Source organism: Suncus etruscus, chromosome 11, assembly GCF_024139225.1.
Source record: "Suncus etruscus isolate mSunEtr1 chromosome 11, mSunEtr1.pri.cur, whole genome shotgun sequence".
Classification (NCBI taxonomy): domain Eukaryota; kingdom Metazoa; phylum Chordata; class Mammalia; order Eulipotyphla; family Soricidae; genus Suncus; species Suncus etruscus.
This window is the reverse complement of record NC_064858.1, coordinates 28,785,867-28,807,839: the sequence shown is the minus strand read 5'-3', so window position 1 is coordinate 28,807,839 and position 21,973 is coordinate 28,785,867. Positions and strand designations below refer to the sequence as shown.

The window sequence follows — 21,973 nt, the reverse complement described above, 5'->3', positions numbered from 1 at the left end:
TTGCTTTATTTTCTGATGTCTGAGGCTAGTATTTTGCAGTATGTGTGTTTGGGTGTATGTTTAAAGATATCTATAAAGCATGCCTCCTCTTCATTTTAGCTCTGCTTTCTCTTGAGGGTATTTGGGGCCCTTCTAAAACCCAGGGTAGCAAGTATCATAGTGTCTCTGGTGGCATCAGAAGTCGTTCTGAGAAGTGTTTACCCATGGAGATTCAGTTGGAGGCCCTTAGTTTTCAATCTTGCCTTGTTTTAGGTAGCCTCCCCTAAAATAAATCTGCGGGAATGAATAGGAGCAGAGTGCCTGCTGGTCAGAGTGAAGAGTGTTCTCCATTCCAACCCCCTCCCTCCTTTATCTAATCGCCCCTCCCCTATTTTACAAGAGAAAAGATCATTTCTTCCCCATCCCCAATCTTACTGAGCTGCCATACCCCAGGGATGCCGAAACCTCCGGGACACCCCCAAAAGGAACAATAGTTGGATGAATAGGAATGGGTCACACATCCTTTTTACAAATGGGGGTTTTAGTTCCACGTTCTCAACAAAGTTGAAAGAGAATCTAATCAGGGTTGGCTGATGGATCATTAAAAGTATTTTTCCTTTCTTGGAGCTTTATGTGATTGTGGGGCATATAATTTGGAAGGCGTTCAAAGAATGGAGTGGCATTACTAACAAAACTCCATTCATTCTTCTCTACTTACTTAGGCGGGCAAGTTTTCTCAATGCTTACTTCTGTGGAATTGAAAACTTGGAAATCACACGAATGTAGAACGTTTACTTGTAATACTCGTCCACTGCTGAAATCAGTGACCTTTGTATGTGGGGGGAATAAACTTAGGTGTTAGCTTCATTTCTTTTCGTTGTTGTATCTTCATTTCTAACAATTTTGATTGTCATATTTATTGCTGTGCACTTGAAATGCTTTTTTGATCCGTTGAAACGCTGAAAGAGTTATGGTCCCCAGGAAATTTAAAAACCACTCTGAAAAAATTCAAGTTACATTTTATGACGAAGATATAAGTGGATCCATAAAGGAGTTTTAAATGTAAAGTTCCTTATGAGCACAAAGTTCTGGTGTAGCACTGTGAGGGGATTTAGAATTCATGAACTACATTTTATTCTTTTTTAGGGGGGTTAAAAAGCAGGATCTATTGTGGCGTGAGAGGGGGTGGCGTGTGCTGTGGGGGAGACGCTCCATCATTGGCGATATTTGAAACAGCGTGACAATAAATAGTGACACATGGCTGAAAGTCGCTGTGCACGTCCTTTGCAACTGTGTAACGATCGTGCAAGTTTCTTAAGAGGAAAGATTCGCGGAGTTGAGAAGTTTGGACGGTCTGGAATCTCAGAGCCGTTCGTTTAATGGGGTAGACAGCGTTGAAACTTTGGGGGGCGGAGGGAGCCCGACACGGTTCAGCTTCAAAGCCGGTGGCATGGGGCCAGCAGTAGAGCAGTTTGCCTTGCACGTGGCAGACCCAGGACAGATTAGTGGTTGGAATCCAGGCATCCATTTGACCCTCCTCGAGCCTGCCAGGAGTGATTTCTGAGTGCAGAGCCACGAGGAAACCCTAAGCACCTCCAGGTGTGACCCCTCCAAAAAAACCCCCAAAAAACCCAGTGGCAATCGGTGGCTGTTTGAAACTTGGCAGCACCTTTCATTCATTTGCACGCCTTGGCAAGTAGATCGCGAGCGAGCGCTTTGGAACCCGTACTAGTTCCTACTTCAACCCAGGGGCTTTGGCTTTGCTCGTTTCCTCCCGCCGGGCGGCCGGACTATCTGAATGAATGAACGAGTCACGCGTGAGAACCGGGGAGGGCGGGTGAAATGTACCAGCCCGCTCGCGCGCGCGCGCGCACGACGACTTCCGCCCCGGGGGTGGGGGGGGGGGAAAGAGTGCGAGGGTGGGGGGGGGGAAAGGCGAAGGCGTGGGAAGAGAAGAGGAAAGCGGGTCGGGTCGGCGAGGGGGCGTGACCAAGCTACGAGGGGGCGTGGCTGCGGTGGGCGTCTCCTTTAGTTTTTAACTTCGCGCAGGCGCGCACCCGGCGCCGAGGGCCAGGCGCGTGCGCAGTGGTCCCCGCGCTGTCCCCGCGCGGGCTCCGTAGCGCGTGCGAGGCTGACGCAGCAGCGCGGCGGGGCCCAACCTCCGGAGGAGGAGGAGGAGGCGGCGGCGGCGGCGGCGGCGGCGGCGGAGGCGGCGGCCGAGTCCGGGGCGGGCGGGAGGGAGTGAGGAGGAGGAGGAGGAGGAGGAGGAGGAGGCGCCACCATGGCCGCCGCGCTCACCGACATGGCCGACCTGGAGGAGCTCTCCCGCCTCAGCCCCCCGCTGCCCGGCGCGGCGGCGCGAGGCCGGGCCGAGCCCCCGGAGGAGGAGGAGGAGGAGGACGAGGAGGCGGAGGCGGAGGCGGTGGCGAAGCTGCTGCTCGAGGGCGGCGCGGCGGGGCCGGAGCCCGAGACGATGTCGGAGCCGAGCCCCGAGAGCGCCAGCCAGGCCGGCGAGGAGGAGGAGGAGGAGGACGAGGACGACGAGGACGCGAGCAGCGGCGGCGCCGAGGCGGAGGCGGAGGAGGAGAGCAGCGCCGAGAGCCTGGCGGGCAGCAGCAGCGGCTGCAGCGGCGGCGTTGGCGGCGGCTTGGGCTTGGGCTTGGGCGAGGGCGAGGGCGAGGAGACGCGATCGCTCAGCCCCGGCGCGGCCAGCAGCAGCAGCAGCGGCGGCGGCGGCGATGGGGACGCCAAGGCGGGCGCCGCGCCGCGCAAGGGGCCGCAGGGCAGCGTTGGCGGGGGCGGCGGCGGCGGCAACAGCAGCAGCAGCAGCAGCGTCGTCTCCAGCGGCGGCGACGAGGGCTACGGCACCGGGGGCGGCGGCGGAGGCGGCGGCGGCACCACCACCCGGGGAGGCGGCGGTGGCAGCAGCAGCAGCAGCAGCGCGACCTCCGGGGGCCGGCGCGGCAGCTTGGAGATGTCGTCGGACGGGGAGCCCCTGAGCCGCATGGACTCCGAGGACAGGTCGGTCCGTCAGGCAGGCAGATCGAGTGGCCCAGGAGAGAGAGAGAGAGAGAGAGAGAGAGAGAGAGAGAGAGAGAGAGAGAGAGAGAGAGAGAGACACACACACACACACACACACACACACACACACACACACACAGGAAAAGCGTCTCTTCCCAGTCCTTGACTGGGGAGGCAACTAGGGGGGGCGTCTCCTCATTGCAACCCATCTTTTCTCCCCCCACCCAGATTTTCCCCCACTACCCCAGGCGCACGATTCAGAACCCCCCAAATCCGGGGGGGCTGTTTTCTCGCTGCAACCCCATCCTTTCTCCTCCCCCCCAAGTTTTCCCCCACTTCCCCAGGCGCACGACTCAGAACCCCCTCCCCAAACCCGGGGGTGTTTTCTCGTTGCACCCCATCCTTTCTCCCCCCCCCCCCGCGCACGACTCAGAATCCCCCAAACCTGGGGGTGTTTTCTCGCTGCACCCCATCTTTTCTCCCCCCAAGTCTTCCTGCCCCAGGCGCACGACTCAGAACCCCCCCCCAAACCCGGGGGTGTTTTCTCGCTGCACCCCATCCTTCCCCTCCCCAATTTTCCCCCACTTCTCCCGGGCGCACTACTCAGAACCTACCCCGTCCCCCCCTCCAAACCCCTCGGCTGCCGCGCCCCTTGCGCATGCATGGGATCTCGGCTCCCAACTCTGCAGCCCGGATACCTAGCTTTCTCCCCGTTCTGGCCCCCCGACAGCCTGCACCCCACACTGTCCCACTCCCCCACCCCCCAAGGCTGCCTCTCCCCTGGCCTCTGTCCCCTGTGCCTTTGCACCCCTCTCGGACCCCAGGACAGCCCGCGCTTGGAGACAACACACTACACACACAGACACACACACGCACACCCCCACACCACACACACAGTGAGACACTATATCACACACGTACACACATTCCCCCCACACACACACATCTCAGTAGGCCCCACATACATACACAGACACACATACGCCCCATTAGGCCCCAAGGCCCCCCGGGACCCCGAGGTTAGTTAGCCGCGTGCCGCCGCGGGTCCCCGACACGACACTTGTCACCGCCGTGATTGACAAAGTGTTTCCGCCCGCCCGCAACATGGCTGGTCATTGCTGGCGTTTGGGCACCAACTTAGGCGTGTGCACCCTGGAGACCCCTCACGTGGACCTGACCTGCCTGCCTGGGAGGTCTGGAGGGGAGGACGGGGTGGGTGGGTGGAGGGAAGGAGGGAGAGGAAACCCCACCCCAGCCCCAACAGACACCCCAGGTTGGTTAGTTAGCCCTTGGTCCCCCCCCATAGCGCTTGCAAAGTTGCCCCGTGTGCTGGCTTGTGCATGTGGTCCCAGCGCGGTCTCTGTGGAGCGTTTGGTCTTGAAAATCTGGGAGAAAGTTGCGAGCATAGGAAAAGTCTTCGTGGCCGGAGGGGAGAGAGGGAGAGAAGGGTGTCCTGTAAAAGGAACTTGGCTGGAATCTGAGTCGTGTGCTTTGAAAAGAATGGTTCTCTGCTGCTGCTGGCGAGGCATTGATTTTTAGATGCTCATCTTTATAAAATTCGTGTCTCGGGGCCCCGGGTGGGGGAAAGTGTGTCATCTTTATAAAATCGTGTCTCGGGGGCCCCGGGTGCGGGAAAGTGGTCCCCGAAGAACTTGCAACATTTTTTTTTCTTTCTGTAAAACCTATTGAAGTCACAGGAAGACTTAACTCCCCAAATTTGCCTTCGACCTTGAAAGAGAATTGGTCATAATTACATTGTTAGGACTCTCAGGTTTTTCTTCTGATCCCTTTGGAAAGCTTCCTGTTTTAAGTCATCGGTTTTTAACGCACATCTAAAGCAGAGCCCCATCCTGCATGTTCTACTCACTTCTCCTTAAAGTGCGTTAGCTTTTATTTTGACCATCTGCTAATGTTTTGATGAACAGGAGATTTTGACTTGAATTTAAAAGTTTAAATATTCTACATTTCCAGGAATTCCAATTGTTAGCTGACAAAAAAATGAACATTGGTTTATATTTTAATGTTTTAAGGAATGAAGCTCTAAATATTTTGAAAGTACAGCGTTAGAGTGGATTTGGCATTTATTTTAATGCTAGTTAAGGCAGAATCTTAGATGCACCGAAATAGTGTGAGCTTAACAAGAATTTTGTGCTGTTTAGTCATGGACAAGAAGGAAAATGTCTTCAAGAAAAATTAAAAATTGATGCGGATTGCACAGAATGAAGCATGTATTGTTCCATACTTTGCATATCTATCTCCAGTACTGATGGAAATTTGAAGGTGGGTCCCAGTTTACACTACCAGGATCTGCCTAAGTTAACTTTACTTACCCATTGTGTACTCAGGCTCAGCATCTTGCCTGGACCACACAACTTAAATATCAGTCTTTTCATTCCCATATCTCTGGACCAAGATAGGTATTATTTAGGTATTATTTTGATTTCTGGTTAACAGATAAGCAAGCTGAGCACAGTAATAGAGAATGGAAGTGGTGGGACTTGAACAACAAAAAAAAAAAGGTTGAGTTTTTGCTCTTTCAACTTCACACAAGTTTAAAATCGGATATAGCACAAGTTGTGTGTCAGAATCTTATTTTTTCTTAGTATCAGACCACTATGTCTCATTAGGAGAAAATGAGTCACTGTTAAATATTTTAGTAATTCAAGTTTTGTCTTTATTTCTTATCTGTTGAGTATGTCTTTGAATATCTCACTTTTCCATTTGGATTTCACAATAAGGAGCCAGTAATATTGGTGCCACGATTACAAATACGATTATAATTGGTTAGCAACACACATTTTCTTCATGAGCAAACATTGTTGACTATAAATATTGTAGTTTTTCCATTTCAGAGTAACAGAATTGTCATTTGTGTGAAGTCTTGTTGGTGAAACTAATGGTCTTGATAAATCTTAATTTTTTTTTTTTTTTTTTTTTTTTTGGGCCACACGCAGCGGTGCTCAGGGGGGTTACTCCTGGCTGTCTGCTCAGAATAGCTCCTGGCAGGCACGGGGGACCATATGGGACACCGGGATTCGAACCAACCACCTTTGGTCCTGGATCGGCTGCTTGCAAGGCAAACGCCGCTGTGCTATCTCTCCGGCCCCGAAAAATCTTAATTTTGAAATGCCCCTGGGTTGCTCTTTTAAGTGTCTTTTTTGTGTGGGGTTGTGGGGTGGTGGGGGGGGGGAGGGAACCACACCCTGGCTCTTAGGGTTATTGCTGCTGGTTACTACTGGCTGGTTGCTGCATCATCTGAGATGCAGAGATCAAACCTAGGTTGGCTGTGTGCAAGACCAACTCCCCTACCCACTGTGCTATCACTCAGTCTCTTCAAAGTTATTTTAAAAACTGGAAATTACCATAGTTTTTCTCTCCTACAGATTACAACAATCTTAATTGAACTTCATAGATTGATTTCATGGTAGGAAGTCTTTATTTTGGTAGCTGATGGAAGGATATTGTGGTTTTAGAGTGCTTTTAAGAAAACTTGAGGCATTCCTATCACAATGAATTATCTTTAAAATTTACTCTATTAGAATGTCTATTCAGTTTTTCTCTAACATAGAAATTACATCATACTTGACTTTATCTACCATGCTTCAGAATTTGTTAAAATCTTTGAAATCTTTCAGCAGAAAGTGCTTTCTTTTTCTTTTTTATTTTTGGGGGAGGGGGTCACACCCGGCAACCGCTCAGGGGCCATTCCTGGCTCTATGCTCAGAAATTGCTCCTGGCAGGCTCGGGGGGGTGGGGTGGGGGACCGTATGGGGTGCCAGGGGATTACGAACCCACCGTCCTTCTGCCATGCAAGGCTAACACCTTACCTCCATGCTATCTTTCCGGCCCCTCTGATTTATTTTTTTATGAAAAAATTAAATTGTGAGTTTTAGTAAAACTTGTGATCCCAGGGCATCACTTTAGAAACCTGTATTGGAAGTGTGTTGTGTGGTGAAAATGAAAATGAAAATAATCATTTATGAAATGATTAGATGACACTTGGTAGAAAAACCATTAATTTCCCCTAGTGAGAAAGTTACTCAAAATCAGCAAAGGGTGCCAGAAAGACAGTACAGCGGTAAGGTGCCTCACTTGGTGCCCTGAGTGTTGCTGTGTGTGTGTGCAAACCCCTGTTCTCCCCCCCCCCCCCGCCAAAAAAAAAAGACACAAGACACTATAAGTGCTCTAGCCTGTTTATTCTGTAAATTTAGAAATTTTTCTAGTTTATAGTGGGATTTTCTTTAATGTCTAGTTAAGACAGATCCCTAAAGTAGCTTTCTTTTCAAGAATAAACAGATTAACTTTTAAATAAAACTTTAGAATTTAAGAAGCCTCAACTTTTTTAGTTTGCATGCTAATGGTAGCTATTGAATCTGTTTATGTATGAAAGTTACTGTTAGCTTCCTACCTATATAGACAGGTTGGTAATACTGTTCTTTGTTTTTTTTTAAAATATTTTCTTTTGGGGGGGGGCGTGGATTTCTGAGCCACACCTGGCAGCGCTCAGAGGTTACTCCAGGTTCTACACTCAGAAATCACTTCTGGCAGGTTTGGGGATCTTATAGGATGTGGGGATTGAAGGGGTCAGCCAGATGCAAAGCAAACGCCCTACCTGGTGTGCTATCACTCTGGCCCCATATATGTATTTTAACTAGAACATAAACTAGGACTTTAAGAAACTACACACAAACGTCTTTACAGGCTTTTGTTGATGAATGTGGGTGTCAAGTGAAAGAAAATTGCATGGCTTTGAAGAGAGGTGGGTGATAAAAATGCAAGTTCATGGTCAATAAGGTTCTTATTGTATGTGTGTGTGTGTGTGTGTGTTTGTGAAATGCATGGTCAATAAAGTCCTTTGTGTGTGTGTGTGTGTGTGTGGTGCCAAGGAACTAACCCAGGACGTTTGTGTGAGTGTGTCATGCATGGTCAATAAGGTGTGTGTGTGTGTATGTGTGTGCACGTGTGTGTGCATGTGTGTGTGGTGCCAGGAGATTAACCCAAGATCTCTCACACTAAGGGTGAAAAGCTGTCTCTGAGATACATCCTGACCCTAAGCCCTTAAATAACTTCCGTGTGTTAGATTGGAGCAATAGTATAGTGGACAAGGCTTTAGGGAGCTTGCCTTGCTTGTGATAGACCTGGCTTCTATTCCTGGAACTTTATATGGTCCTCTAGTCCTTCTGGAGTGATCCCTGAGTGCAGAGCCATGACTAGGCCCTGAGTATTTCTGGATATGCCCATTCCATTCCCCAAATTCCCCAGACCCCCCCCCCCCAAAAAAAAAAAAACCCCTAAAACATGTGGATTAAAATTTGAACACCCAGATGTGTCACTTTCAAATTCTGAAGGTGAGCTAAATTTAGGCATTGGGAAAAGAGGCCCCAAACACTTGTTCAATTTTCCCGTTATCTGATCAGAATCTTTTGGCATAGATATAGGAACCTTTAAATTTATTAGCACTAGAAGGCAAGTGCTTGTTGACGTGGTGTTCTGTTATTTATAAAGATCTGTATGGTTGAGGCAGTAAACTTGTAAAGTTAGGGTTGGGTATTCTTCATGACCCAGTCTCCTTCACCAGTGTTTCCCTGTCAGCCTTTCAAGATCTCAGCCCCTTTTGATTTTGATTACATTTTGGCAAAGTACATAGTTAAATAAAAGGGGAAGGCCTGCAATACAATTATGTATAAGTAAAATAGACTAAACAGAATCAGGAATTGGGGCCTTTGGTTGGGTTTTTGTATTTGATGTTTGATGATCAAGGCCAGGGTATATTTGGATGAGGCCTGTGAGAACATAGCAAGGTCTTTTATATGGCATTTCTTTTCTTTCTTCTTTCTTTTTTTTATGGCATTTCTCTGAGAAAATGTCAGTGACTTCAGTTGGTCTAAGAAGTACTGATTTAAGGGCAAAAGCTCAGTGGACTGGAGCTTATGGGCCTGTATGTAGGAGGCTTGGGTTTGATCCCTCGCACCATATTGGATGCACTGAACAGAAATTGGGAATAGCCTAAAAAAGCCAAGTATGTATTACATAATTGTGAACCTCTGAGATTGTAAATTTTGCTAAAAAGCATATTAGAATATGTTGCCTTAGGGACCTGGGAGATAGCTCAGAGTATATGCTTGACAGTTCAATCTCTGGACTAGATTTAGATTGTTCATGGAACACCTATGAGTGTCCCAAAACAAAATAAAGAAAATCTGCAACAGTGAACTACATCCATTATTACTTAAGAGGGCTGCTACATCCAGATCAGTGAATCAGTGCTAGATGGTGTTTTTGGGGGCCCTGTGGGGCCAGGGATTGAATCCAAATGGAGTGCTCTCTCCAGCCCAGTAATTACTTTTGTGGGGATTGGGCCCACACCCACTGCACTCAGGGGGTTACTCCATGGCTCTGTGTTCAGAAATCACTCCTGGCAGGCTCGGGGGACCGATATGAGATGGCTGGGAATCTAAATCTGGGTCTGTTCCAGTTGGCAGCATGCAAGGCAAATGCCCTACTGCTGTGCTATTGCTCTGGCCCCCCAGTAATGACTTTAGGGAAGAATGGTGTGACATTTTTGTTAGGAAGAAAGTAGAGAGTAATGTCTGAAAGATCTGAGGGTTAAGGAAATAGAGCCATTTACTGGCATATGCTGCCATACACTAGAACTCAAGTTCAAACCCCAACCACCAAATCCTACTCCTTATGCAGACGGTGACTCCATGGGACCCACAGCTCCACATCCGTGGGCCCTAGCTTTGGACTATCTGGCACGCCTTGGCTTAAAACATTGACTAAATATTTTGAGCACTGCTTGGAAGCTCCTTCCCCTCAGTGAGTGAAAAGAGATGGAAGATTTGAGAGTTTGAATTCTGGTCTCTGTCTGGGTGGCCAGGGGTATTATGGAAGTTATGAGCATATTATATAATTTCTATCTTGTAAGATACTTGGGAGGCCACATGTAATATTTGGCTTACAATTTATTGAGCAGTTACTACAGGATAAGTATTTACTCTAGAGATGTACATAGACTTTCTCATTTTCTGCCAGCTACTGTTCTCAGCTGAATGAGGACACCAATGAAGAAGGACAAAGCCCTTGACTTCATGGGTGGGAAAGACTGACTTCACAGATAAACAATCACTGGTGGCTAATCTTTGTGACTGGTACGAATCTGCATAAGATCTGAAATGCCAGAAGCGTACAGTCCAAACTGTTAAATGTCTGGCAAGTGCACAGCAGAAACTTGTAATAAAAAGAAATGCTAGACCAAAATACTCCACTACAGAATTGGCAGTTTCAAGCAATTTAACATTTATTTCAATACCTCCTTCTCTTTTACTTCTTTTCCCTTTATTTTTGTTATACCTGTAGATTGGATCCTTGGCTTTATGCATATGCTATGTGACTGAGCCATATCCCCAGCCTGATGCCTTTTACTTAGAATAATCTTAAATACTCAATCTATTCACGCATTAGTACAAAGCTTTGGGTAATATAATAGATTTTAATGGTCCACATTTTTATGACTAGGAGCTTGCATTTGTGGAAAACAGTTATATTGAACTAAATGAAAACTTTACTGTGTGGGTAAAAGATGGATCAAAGATCAGATGGATGGTTGCACATTGAAAAAGTAACTCTGGGGCCCAGAGAGATAGCACAGTGGTGTTTGCCTTGCAAGCAGCCGATCCAGGACCAAAGGTGGTTGGTTCAAATCCCGGTGTCCCATATGGTCCCCCGTGCCTGCCAGGAGCTATTTCTGAGCAGACAGCCAGGAGTGACCCCTGAGCACTGCCGGGTGTGGCCCAAAAACAAAAAAGAAAAAGTAACTCTGAGGATTTGCTTGCTGGTGGTAGTTAGCATTGTGCCTTGTTCACGGTGATAAGAAAGAAAAGTGTTGGTGCTTCCCCAGATGTTTTGTTTTTGGGCCACACTCAGCAGTGTTCAGGGGTAACTCCTGGCTCTATACTTAAGAATTACTCTTGGCAAGGCTCTAGGGGCTGTATGGGATGCTAGAGATTGAACACAGACCATATGTGTGCAAGGCAGTTGTCCTAGCAGCTTTACTATCTATCACCCCAGCCCCTAGATGTCTATTTTTTTTATTTAAAAAAGTATTTTTTTGAGTTGTAAGTCAAATCTAGCAGCTCCAGCGGCACTCAGATTAATTCAGGCTCTGTGCTCAGAAATCGCTTCTGGCAGGCATGGGGACACACACACACACACACACACACACACACACACAGACACACATGGGACCATATGGGATGCCACTATCCATCCTGGATCAGCTGGCAGGCATGGGGACACACACACACACACACACACAAAACACGGGACCATATGGGATGCCACCATCCGTCCTTGATCAGCTGTGTGCAAGGCAGATGCCCTTTCGCTGTGCTATCTCTCCGGGTCCCCAGATGTTTATTTTTAAAGAAAACTGCTAAGTGTATTTAAACAAATAAAAATATGGGGCTGGAAAATAGTGCTGGGAAATAATGGTTGGGGTGCATACTTTCCAGTGGGAAACTCTTTTTTTTTTTGGTTTTTGGGCCACAACCCAGCGGTGCTCAGGGGTTACTCCTGGCTGTCTGCTCAGAAATAGCTCCTGGCAGGCACGGGGACCATATGGGACACCGGGATTCGAACCAACCATCTTTGGTCCTGGATCAGCTGCTTGCAAGGCAAACACCTCTGTGCTATCTCTCCGGGCCAAAACTCTAGTTCTATCCCTGGTATTAGTCTCCTGACTACCGAGCCTGGAATACCCTCAGTTATGGCCTCAAAACAAAAAGATAAATTGATATATTTTGTTTTTTTGTATTTTTGGACACACCTGTTTGATGCTCAGGGGTTACTCCTGGCTAAGCACTCAGAAATTGTCCCTGGCTTGGGGGGACCATATGGGACGCCGGGGGATCAAACCGTGGTCCTTCCTTGGCTAGCTCTTGCAAGGCAGACATCTTAACCTCTAGCGTCACCTCACTGGCCCCAAATTGATAGATTTTCTACTTTTCCCATAAGTCTTTTTGTGACTTAAAGTTAAACCTGGGTTGACTGAGGAGATGGCTTAAAGTGCATGCTTTGTCTTCAAGAACCCTAGGTTTGATTCTCTGCTGGGTTCCTCAAGCAATACCAGGAATGCTTCTGATCCCTCACAGCAAGACAGAAATCTGGAAAGTAGTATTGTAGCTTAGTATAGAATGCTTCCCTCATGTGTGTGATTCTCTGGGTTTGATCCTGGCACCACATACACATAGACATCTTGCAGATTTAAAACAGAAAATTGTTGTAGTTGTGACTGAGTTTGGTAAAGAGAACATGATTTTATGGGTAGGTGAATGGTGAAGAGAATTTCTAAAAAACTAAATGAAACACAGGAAGACAGCTAGCACTGTTGCAGATAGTTACTAAATCAAGATCCACATTTCAAAAGGGGACTTAACCATGTCCATACAAATGTACATTGTCTTAATAGCTTCTAGTACCTTTGTGCCTTAGCTCTGAATCTTGTTTATATGCATGGCTAGCTTTCCAGTTCTTCATTGTTCTTTTCATAAGTTGAGTAACTTATGCCCCTTTCTGGATGGATTACATGTTGCCTGAAAGTTAGGAAGAATGCCACTTTGGTCATTTCTCTACCCAAAGTTCCTGGCACGGTGCTAGATATTTGAAATTCTATTTTGGGTTTATTTTAGGTGGATAATGAAATTCACCCACAATATTTTGGGTGAATGATGAAACGTCTGGGTTGCAGGAGTATTATTCCTATGTAATAGAAGGCACTTTGGGGAGTTAGGAAACCAATTAAGGTGCCAGAGGATCAGTACAGGTGTGAACTGGAGACACTAGGGGGTAAAAGTCACTGGCGGAGTCATTCTTGGGAGACTGAATCAGAGGCAAGAAAAGTTAACTCTTTCTGAGTAAAAGGCATTTTCATCGAGGTTTTAATTGGAACAGGAACTTTCCTTATTTTTCCAGACTGATTCATAGTAGTAAGTTAAGGAAAGGAACATTGACTTGCAAAAAAGGATGGGCCTTTAATTTGAAAGAATTCTGTCTCAAAAATCGTTAGCTGTTTCATAGAGAGTAAGATGAGTAAGATGCTTGCCTTGCATCCCATATGGTTCCCAGAGCAATACCCAGAGTAATTCTTAAGCAGAGTCTAGAATAATCTGAATATTGCTGAGTATGCAACCCCCAAAAAGGGTGGAGAAACTGCTTACTATAAAACTGGAGAAATAACAGCATTATGATTAGATCAGATGAATGTGTCAGGGTCTCTGTTGAATTCATTGTCCTTATTTCTTAGGCAGAGGGATTTATAAAAGTACTCAATAGAGGGGCTGGAGAGATAGCAAGGAGGTAAGGCATTTGCCTTTTATGCAGGTCATTTCCGGCGTCCCGTATGTTCCCTGAGCCATCCAGGAGTGATTTCTGAGCATAGAGCCAGGAGTAACCCTGAGCACTGCTGGGTGTGACCCAAACACCAAAAAAAAAAAAAAAAAAAAAAAAAAAAAAAGGAAAGAAAATTACTCAATAGAAAAAAAGAGTATTCAGTATTGTAGCAGTAATCAGGCTTCATCCTGGCTTTGACCCCAGGAATCACTCCTTGTGCTACTCAGAAGAGCATATGGTGTACTAGGGATTAAACCTGGGTCGGGTGCAAGCACCTTGCCCACTCTACTGTCTCTGGCCCTGTATTACTGATTTTATAGAAACTGCCTACTGTATTTTCCGGTGTATAAGACGACTTTTGAAACAAAAAAAGTCAACCAAAAATCGGGGGTTGTCTTATACGCCGAGTATATTTCGAAAAACGTTTCAATATGCCGCTAAACAAAAAACCGCCTGGATATTGTCACAAAACGAATTTTCCAACTCGATCCTGCACCAATCACTGCAAGGCTGCTCGGACCGCCTCTCTAACTCAGCCAATCTGAGCAGGCTTTTTATGCATGCAAATTCTACAATGTTCTGTACCCGAATCTATACTGTAAAAAGCCTGCTCAGATTGGCCAGGGACAGAGAGGAAGTTATTACAGTAGAACCTTTGAACCTTTGCTTGTTGTGATTGGCTCACTGTGGTACATACAGTTGCAGCACAGGAACGTTCTGTCTTATACAGCGAATATAGGCCTAAACCTATGTTTTAACTGTAAAATTAGGGGTCGTCTTATACGCCAGAAAATACGGTACATGTCACTTTGCAAAACATTTCTTTTTTTTTTTTTTTTTTAGTGGGGTGGGGTTTTGTTGAGTCATACCAGTAGTGCTCAGGACTTATTCCTAGCTCTGTATTCAGGGATAATTTTTTTTTTTTTTTGATTTTGGGCCACACCTGGTGGTGGTGAGAGATTACTTCTGTCTTTGCACTCAGGAATCATTCCTGGAAGGCTCCTTGGCCTATAAGGGATGCTAGGTTGAATTTTGGTCAGTTCCATGCAAGGCGAACATCTTACCTGCTGTGCAGTCCCTTCAGCCCCAAACAGTTTCACTTCTCCAAGCCTTAGATTTATTCCCTTCCCTTCCCTTCCCTTCCCTTCCCTTCCCTTCCCTTCCCTTCCCTTCCCTTCCCTTCCCTTCCCTTCCCTTCCCTTCCTTCCTTCCCTTCCCTTCCCTTCCCTTCCCTTCCCTTTCCCTTCCCCTTCCCCTTCCCCTTCCCCTTTCCTTTTCCCTTTCCTTTTCCCTTTCCCTTTCCCTGGTTTATTCTTTTCTTAAAAAGTGAGTGCTGGGGCCGGGAAGGTGGCGCTAGAGGTAAGGTGTCTGCCTTACAAGCGCTAGCGTAGGATGGACCGTGGTTCGATCCCCCGGCGTCCCATATGGTCTCCCCAAGCCAGGGGCGATTTCTGAGCTCATAGCCAGGAGTAACCCCTGAGCGTCAAACGGGTGTGGCCCAAAAACCAAAAAAAAAAAAAAAAGTGAGTGCTGGGGTGGTTGCAGTGGCGCTAGATGTAAGGTGTCTTCCTTGTCAGCGCTAGCCTAGGACGGACTACGGTTCCATCTGGTCCCCCAAGCCAGGAGCGACTTCTGAGCACATAGCCAGGAGTAACCCCTGAGCGTCACCGGGTGTGGCCCAAAAACCAAAAAATAAATAATAAAGTAACAACTTGGAAGGTTTTTTGTTTTTGTTATTTTTGGGTCACACCCAGCAGCGCTCGGGTTACTCCTGGCTCTCTGCTCAGAAATCGGTCCTGGCAGGCTCTGGGGACCAGATGGGATGCCGGGATTTGAACCACTGCCCTTCTGCATGCAAGGCAAAAGCCCTACCGCTGTGCTATCTCTCTGGCCCCTGACAACTTGGAGTTTTGTGGTGACCAGGCTATGTACTTGGCAAGTGCTAAATAGAAGTCCGAACAAAATATAAATGTACATATGTATGTACACATACATAAATACATAGGTTTTCTTCCCTCCTTTTTTTGGTTTTTGGGTCACACCTGGTGGTGTTCAGGGATCGCTCCTGGCAGGCTCGGTGGACCATATGGGTGCTGGGAATTGAACCTGGTCCCTTCCACTGTGCTGTAGCTCCAGCCTGGTATTTTTTTCTTATCCTTTATCTAAGTCCAGGATACTTTGTTGTTGTTTTTGGGCCACATCTGGTGCTGCTCAGGGGTTACTCCTGCCTATGCGCTCAGAAGTCGCTCCTGGTTTGGGGACCATATGGGATGCGGGGGGGGGGGGGGGGGGGAGGCAGAATGGAACCCTGGTCCATCCTAGGTCCTAGTCTAGTGCGGGCAAGGCAGATGCCTTACTGCTTGTGCCACCACTCCACTCCTCAAAGCATATTCTTAATTTCTGTTTCATATTTATTCTTACGTTGAAATACATATTAATTTTTTCTTGAGGCTATAACTTCAGTTTTGTGATGCCAAGATCGAACCCAGGTCCTTACACATGTGTTGCATGTGCTCTACCACCATATTCCCCATCCTTTTAAAGATTAAAATCAGTGCTTATCTCTTTTGTTTATGGCCTACACTTGGCAGTCCTTAGGGGTCATTCAGCACTGTGGGGGGACCATATAAGATGCCAGGGATTGAACCTGGCTTTACCTTGTTCTACCTGCTATGCTACTGCTTAGCCTTCGTAACTATCTTTATTCTTCTAGCATTTGGTTTTGGCATTGTTGTATTCCTCTTAACATTGTGATTATTCAGTTAAGCTGAATGTGGATGAACCTGATACACATCTATCTTCTTTCTCACCATTAGTGTGAGTCAAGAGACAAAGAGAAACATTCTTATCCTTTTCTCTTCCTCTATTTCTCTTTACTAGCATATAAAGAACCGAACAGTATTTGAATGATTTAAGGAAACAGATTTCTACAACAGTTTATTTACAAAAACGTCTCAGGCTTTATTAGGAGAGACCTACTTTTGTCATTTGCTTAAGAATCTGAGACTCCAGTAATTGAAAGGAGAAGTTCAGTTCATTTCAGCTGCACAGACAGCCAGAGGAAGTGAGGAAGCATGCAGAGATTTCGCTTCGCTCAGAGTAACACAAGGTCTTGAGCAAAGCAGGCAGTTCTGCTTCTAAGTCCTGGTTTGGTCCCCAACACCCCATGTGGTTTCCTGAACCCTCAAGAGGAGTAAGCACAGAGCTAGGAATTATCCCTGAGCATAGCTGGGTGTGGTCCAGAAACAAAAAGGTAAAAAGTAAGTCTTAATTGGCTTATTTTAATCTTCACCCTGTTTATAAAGAGTAGCTCAGATGCTTGTGCTTATGTTTCTTGGACCTATTTATTTTGTGCCACTACATTTAGGTTAGGGATAGCAGTTGAGCCATACATATCTGGTGATTTTCTGAGGCTACTTCAGGCTCTGTGCTCAGAGATCACTACCAGCTGTGGTCAGGAGACCATGGTACTGGAGATTGAATATGAACCTCTTGAATGCTAAGCATGTACTCAGCCTTTTTTGGGGGGGGGCCACACCTGGCGGTGCTCAGGGGTTACTCCTGGCTGTCTGCTCAGAAATAGCTCCTGGCAGGCACAGGGGACCATATGGGACACCAGGATTCGAACCAACCACCTAAAGTCCTGGAGTGGCTGCTTGCAAGGCAAACGTTGCTGTGCTATCTCTGTGGGCCTTGTACTCAGCCTTTTGTGCCTTCTTTTCTGAGAGTGATGTACTTATTTTGGTGGGGGAGAAGGGGGACTTTTGGGCCAAACCCAGTTTTTATTCCTGGTTCTGCATTGAGGAATTGTCTTAGGTGGTGCCTGGTGAACCATATGGAACGATGGGAATTGAACCCACGTCTGCTTTTTGCGAGGCAAACACCCTACCCACTGTACTATTGCTCCAGCCCATGAAGTCACATTTTTTTTTTTGTATGCTTATTTTGGGCAACACCTAGCAGTGCTCAGGGCTTATTCCTAGCTCTGTCCTCAGGGGTCACTCCTGACAGTCTCAGAAGACCATATGGCGTGCTGGGGATTGAACTCTGGTCAGCCATATTCAAGGCAAAGCCAGCCTCTTGGCAATGTGAATTTAAATATCCAAAAAGTCTACAGTAGCTCACTCATCTACTCTCATGAACATTGACAAGTTTTGTTTTTTTTTTTTTTGTGGTTTTTGGGTCACACCCGGCAGTGCTCAGGGGTTACTCCTGGCTCCATGCTCAGAAATTGCTCCTGGCAGGCACAGGGGACCATATGGGACGCTGGGATTCGAACCGATGACCTCTTGCATGAAAGGCAAACGCTTTACCTCCATGCTATCTCTCCAGCCCCCATTGACAAGTTTTTTTAAAAATACAAATAAAAACAATACAGTTAAGAGATCAGCTGGTACATATGTAATAAGAAGTCTAATGCCACCTGAACTTTAACAATCTAAACTCAAAGGGGCCTGTTACACTGACAGTTCAGGGGGCAAAGGGCTGTGGGATAGGATGCACTCTGTCCATTGGTGGAGGGAGGTTGACACTGGGGGTGGGAAGGGCCCTGATTCATTGTGTATCTGAAATTTTACTATGAAGGACTCTAGATCACAATTGTTTCAATAAAATAAAATTTTAGAAAAGTCTGATAACTTTCTAATACTTGAAATACAGTTGAAAACCAGAAAGCAAATCAGGGACTTAGAAGAAACAAAGTATTAAACTTAAAGCACTAAGGAACTGAGAACTGAATAAAGTACTGGGGTGGGTGGGTGAGTATTAAAATTAAAGCAGGAAGGAGCTGAGAGAAAGTTCAGGGGTTTAGGCCCTTGCCTGGCATGTGACCAACCCGTTTGATCCCCAGAACTGCTTATGGTCTCCTGAGGCACATCAGGGATGACCTTGAACACAAAGCCTGAGCACAGATGGGTGTGTGGCCCCCAAACCAAAATAAATGAACTTACTTAATTTAAATAAAACAGTGAAATTCTATTAGTATTTGGGGGCAAAAAGTTCATAATGCTGATTGGAATACGTCCTTTCAAAAGCTGTTGAAACAGTTGTGTAGTCACTCTACAATATGAGTGATAAAATCAATGCTAATTAAAAGATAACACCAAATATATGAGTGCTTTTACATAAAATTTTGTTGTTATTAGTACCAGATTTCTTTTGTTTGTTTGTTTGTTTGGACCACCCGGTGATAACCCGGTGACACTAGGGTTAGGCTTGGGGGACCATATATGGGACTCGGGAGATTGAACCTAGGTCTAGGTCTGTCCTGGATCAGCTGCGTGCAAGGCAAACACCCTACGGCTGTGCTATTGCTCTGCCCCTGATTTCTTACATTTTTTTTTACATTTTTCCATTGAGATTTTTATGGGAAATTTCTTTATGAAGTTAAGAGATAACTCTCAATCATTTCATATAGTTCAAAGTTTCATATTATAACTGTAAAAGGGCAGAGCTTTTCTTACACTACAGCCTTTCAGAAAATGCTGACCTCTTGATCTGGATGAGAAATGGGTAGAGAAGCACTGAAGGGCAGAAGAGGACTGAGGAACAGCCCTTTCGAGTGCCTGCTGGTGCTGAGAGAGTGGCTGCTTATTTCCACGGGCTGTTTCATCAGTGTTGCACAAAGTCCCTTTTGGCCAATTTAGTGATTGCTGCTGGGTCTTGGGGGAAGGATCTTTTGTCTTTATTCAGAGAAATAATTGTGGGGATAGAGACTAGTCTTTTTCTTGATTAGAAAAATCCATTTTGGCTTTTCAAATTATAGTGATAATAGCTTGTAATTACAGTAATAATAGTAATAATAATTTCTTGGTTTTGGCTACTGATTTTTAGTATGCCTCCAATTAATTTTTATGATTATCACAGTGTGGCAAAGCCACATATCTTACATGCCTTCAAAATCTTACTCAGATTTAAACCCTTACTCACTTAAAACCCAGTATTTGCAGTGTGCTGAACCCGAGTTGGGAGCCGGGAGTTAGTTCCTCAGACTGAGAATTGTCCAGGTGACTCATGGTATCAGTCATCCAGCCCTGCTGGGTTAAAGAAGGCTTTAAAGGAAATTTGAAAACACCATACAGTTCATATACAAATTGGCAGTTCTCTTACCTTTTTTTCCCTTAACTGATTCTGTGTTTGTTTTATTAAAAAAAATTGGTGGGGGGGGGGAGCTACACCTATCTGCTCAGAATCATTCCTGTCGAGGTTTAGGGAACTGTATGGGCTGCAGGATTCAATCTTGGGTTACAAGATTGTACAAGACAAGGGCACTACCCACTGTACTTTGCTCTGGTCCCTTTTTCTGAAATTTTTTTTTTTTTTTTGGTTTTTGGGCCACACCCGGTAACGCTCAGGGGTTACTCCTGGCTATGCACTCAGAAGTCGCTCCCATCTTGGGGGATCCTCTTAGGCTAGCTCTGGCAAGGCAGACACCTTACCTCTAGCGCCACCACGCCGGCCCCTCTTTTTCTGAATTTTAAAGACGAAAAAGACAGTATATTATAGAACTTTGGGTGACAAATCCAGGGTAGGGATGGAAATTTGATGTAAAATTCTAAATCACTTCAGATTTCTGCAAAGACTTAGTGCCACTGTTTATTATTTGCTTCTCAGAGATCACTCCTGGCTGTACACTAGTGGTGGGAAGGCACCGTATTAAGAGATGCTGGGGTTTTGTTTTTGTTTTTGGGCCACACCCGGCGATGCTCAGGGGTTACTCCTGGCTATTTGCTCAGAAATAGCTCCTGGCAGGCATGGGGACCATATGGAATGCCGGGATTCAAACCAACTACCTTATGTCCTGGATCGGCTGCTTGCATGGCAAACACCGCTGTGCTATCTCTCCGGTGCCGATGCTGGGGTTTTAACACCAATCAGCCATATGCAAGCACCTTACCTGCTCTGGTCCCATTGCACTTAATTTTTTTAATTACCATTTTAATTTGTGGACTCAAATAGTTTATCTTGTTTATAACACTATCCACAACTTTTACTGCATGTTCATACTAAAAGAAGCTTTTTTTTTTGTTTGGTTTTGGGGTCACACCCAGCAGTGCTCAGGGGTTACTGCTGGCTCTGCTCAGAAGTCATTCCTGGCAGGCTCAGGGGACCATAGGGGATGCTGATAATTGAACTGGAGTTAGTACGGGGTTTCTACTGCTGTGCTACTGCTCTGGCCTGTTATTTTGATATTTTGTTTTTCAAGAACTTAGCAATACCCTGCTAATCAGCAAAAAAAATGTATTTCCCCTATTTGGGGGGATTGCTTATATCCAGGGGCCCTTGGGGTTTACTCTTGGCGGACTTGGGGAATCCATGTGGGATTCCAGAGAATTGAACCCTGGTCAGCTGTGTGCAAAACACACCTATTCATGGTACTATCATACAGACCCCAAATTAATATTTATTAATCCAGCATTTTACTCATACTTTTTTTTTTTGGCTTTTGGTTTTTGGGTCACATCTGGCAGTGCTCAGGGGTTACTCCTGGCTCTACGCTTCAGAAATCGCTCCTGACAGGCTCAGGGGACCATATGAGCTGCTGGGATTCGAACCACCATCCTTCTGCATGCAAGGCAAATGCCCTACCTCCGTACTATCTCTCTAGTCCCCATACTTCTTTTTTTTGTTTGTTTTGTTTTGTTTTTGAGGAGAAATGGGAATACCCTGCAGTGCATAAGGGCCATACCTGGCTGTGTTGGGGAGCAAATGTGCCACGTTCAGACAGTTGGCTTGGCCACAGCTGGATTTATGGTAAATGCCTTAACCTCTGCGCAGTATTTCTCGCTATCAGATTTCTTCATTGTAGAAACAGGGAAATTATGGCCAGTACTGTTTTATACTTTTGTGACTTGGCAAGCCACATAATTTTTGTGATTCATTCAGTTGTTATTAAAAGTTAAGAGCTGGAGTGATAGCACAGTGGTATGGCATTTGCTTGTATATGGCTGACCCTGTACGGACCTGGTTCGATCCCCGGCAGCAGCAGTGACTTCTGAACGCAGAACCAGGAATAACTCCTGAATGCCATAGGATATGGCCCCAAAACAAACAAATTAAAAAGGTTATTTACCTAGAAAGGATTGTTTTAAGTATTAAATGAGTTAGTACATGTTACTGTAGGTACATAGTAAGCATCCTTCCCCCAAGTAGTGCTGGAAACTGAGCATAGTCAAGTGTCCACCTTTATGGACAGTTCTTACCCAGAATGGTTCCATGCACCAGCTGTGCTTTCCGCAGCACTTGAGGGGATTCCTAGTGAGCACCTCAGTCAGGTTTGGCAGCCACCCCCTTCCTTTTTTATCACAACAGCCAGGGATCAATAAACAAATAACAAATAAAGTTATGTTCTAAGAGATAAGACAATATGTTGCTTAATAATAAAGGACCTGAGCAGGCCTTGACAGGATTAGATCAGTCCTGCATGGCCCCGTGTCATCTTGGGGCAAGCTGTTGGAAGAGTCTTTGAGCTATCTCTCTCACTCTTGTATCTGTCATATGTCTGCTGTCTGTGCTGAGGACACTAGCCAGTCTAGGTCAGCTCAGTGTCTTGCCTCCAAGAGATCCCTTCAGCTTGGTGGCTTTG

General features: G+C 46.1%; 1 protein-coding gene across 2 annotated transcripts in view; it reads left to right on the top strand.

The window, feature by feature from the left end:
• The first annotated feature begins 2,260 nt into the window (after positions 1 to 2,260).
• The window catches only part of AEBP2 (AE binding protein 2), a 76,205-nt gene continuing 56,492 nt past the window's right edge, over positions 2,261 to 21,973 (top strand). For both annotated transcript variants that reach the window (XM_049783814.1, XM_049783815.1), the window contains exon 1: positions 2,261 to 3,000. In XM_049783814.1, the coding sequence (XP_049639771.1) occupies positions 2,261 to 3,000 (740 nt within the window). The remainder of the gene's footprint in view (positions 3,001 to 21,973) is intronic.